Source organism: Ambystoma mexicanum, chromosome 1p, assembly GCF_040938575.1.
Source record: "Ambystoma mexicanum isolate Mex_15411 chromosome 1p, UKY_AmexF1_1, whole genome shotgun sequence".
Lineage (NCBI taxonomy): Eukaryota > Metazoa > Chordata > Amphibia > Caudata > Ambystomatidae > Ambystoma > Ambystoma mexicanum.
The window spans coordinates 68174027-68176248 of NC_090921.1; the positions used below are offsets into that span (position 1 = coordinate 68174027).

Sequence of the window (2222 nt, forward strand, 5' to 3'; positions counted from 1 at the left end):
TCTACTCTGCCAAACAGAGAGCAGGAGTACAGACACCCCCTCCAGTCCTCAAATGGTGCTGGTAATTGTGGTGCCAGTTGATTTTGTTTCTTTCCTTTTCCTCCCGGGACACAGGCATCACAATCCTCAAGAAACCCTCCAAATGACACAGCTCTTCGAGGATGAGTATAGGGCATCCCAATAGTAGTGTCACCCTGATATGTTGGAGTAAACAGTTAATCATGGTTATAGATGCATGGCTTGAACCTCAAACTGTGTACCACATTGCTGCAATTCCACTTTGAAATGGCAGATTACATGTCCACTGCTTGCATACTGCTTCTTCCTACATCTGGAATGGCGTTCTCTTGCTTTGCATTGTTACTAACTGTACATGGGTGCAATTAAATGTGAACTCACACTTGGGAAGAGCCATGTATTTGCCTTGTGTGTGCGTGTTGGATGTTGTGGGAGCTAGCTGTGATACTTGATGTGTTTCATCGAGGCCACATTGACAGTGGAGCAGCCGGGATGTTTGTGGAATCCTCAGATTCTTCATGGATCCCTTTGAGGAAATTATATATTGCCTGTCAATTATGCAGTCCTGCTAACCCGCTCTCTTCCCTTGTGCCTGCATATCTGTCCAGGGCATGCGGCTCCAGGTGGTAATCTTAATGGAGATTTCAGGCTACTATCAATTTGAATGCACGTTATTTAGTTATGATCATAATACACCTTTATATAATCATTCACATCTAGCGTATGTAGAGGCACAGATTTAGTAGTAAGTTCATGCTGTGTACGTTGCTCATTTATGGTGGCATGAAGTGTAGTATGAACTTGGCAACCAAGCGAGCAATTCTGGAAAACTGCTGTAAATGTGATGTTCTCAAAACAGTATGCACAGTCATTAGCTGCAGCTAATCCAGATGGCAATATTTGTTCAGATCTCATTATTGATCAAGTGGAGAAATGTACATTTCTAACTCTGCACCGACTCTCATCTAACAAGCAGCTCTAATTTCTACTATTAATGCATGCCCTTTTTATTTTCTTGAACAGCAGACAAACATGGCTGCCACTGGATGTTCAAAGAATGCAACACATGTGGAAGAATTCCTTCTCGCGGGACTACACATTCTTCCGGAGTTGAAGCAGTTTTTCTTTGTCATATTCCTAATGATTTATGTGCTCACTCTTGCTGGTAACAGCCTTATCGTGGTTACAGTTTCTGCTAGCGATCATCTTCGCTCTCCGATGTTCTTTTTTCTGAGCAATTTCTCCTTCTTGGAAATCTGGTACTCCACTAGTACTGCTCCCAGCATGCTCTCTTGCATATTAGCCGATGGCAGTAGCATCTCGTTTGCTGGTTGCCTCATGCAGTTTTACTTCTTTACGTGTTTCGCGATCATTGAGTGTTTCCTGTTGACAGTGATGGCTTATGACAGATACACTGCAATATGTTTCCCATTGCATTACACCACCCTCATGGACCGAAGACAATGCCTGAAGCTCATGTCCAGTGCCTGGACGGGAGGCTTCACGCTGCCCCTGGTAACACTCATCTTGCTTTGCAGATTAAAGTTCTCAGGTGAAAAAGCAATCAACCACTTCTTCTGTGAGTTTGCACCCCTCATCAAAGCTGCCTGCTCAGACACCTCCTTCATAGAAGTCTATGTTTTTTTCTTCTCTTTTGTAATTCTAATAGTGCCGTTTATCCTAATCATCATGTCATACGCGTACATCATGTCGGCCATCTTGAAAATCCCATCAGCCAATGGGAGACATAAGGCCTTCTCCACCTGCAGCTCTCACCTTGCTGTGGTTAGCACCTACTTTGGACCACTCATTGCCATCTATGCAACACCAAGGACAGATGGCTCCCGTAACCTGAGCAACGTCTTATCCCTGCTCTACTCTGCGATAACACCACTGCTCAACCCTGTCATATATACCCTGAGAAACAAGGAAATCAGGGAGGCCTGGAGGAAGACTTTCCAGAAGACACCTTGATTGGAAGAATGTCAGGAATGCATGAATGCACTCTAGTTCTTTAGAGAAAACTTGAAACAATTATTACAATCTGCCAAACAGTCAGTCCTATCAAGTGACACTAAACCATATAATAATCTGATAAGAACAGGTTTCTATAAGTATTGTGTATTATGGTGTATCCCAGAAACTGACACCACTATTGTTATAGAGAAAAGGAAAAATCTGTTACCTAAACTCCTATGGATATG

At 43.1% G+C, this 2222-nt stretch overlaps 1 protein-coding gene across 1 annotated transcript; it reads left to right on the forward strand.

The window, feature by feature from the left end:
* The first annotated feature begins 1050 nt into the window (after positions 1–1050).
* Positions 1051–1992, forward strand: LOC138449203 (olfactory receptor 10A5-like). Its single transcript, XM_069604755.1, has one exon. The coding sequence runs from the start codon at positions 1051–1053 to the stop codon at positions 1990–1992; it is 942 nt and encodes a 313-aa protein (XP_069460856.1).
* Positions 1993–2222: the final 230 nt, after the last annotated feature.

What these genes read in the sequence shown, in the direction of transcription:
- LOC138449203 (XM_069604755.1), top strand. Translation starts at nt 1,051, where the DNA reads ATGGCTGCCACTGGATGTTCAAAGAATGCAACACATGTGGAAGAATTC.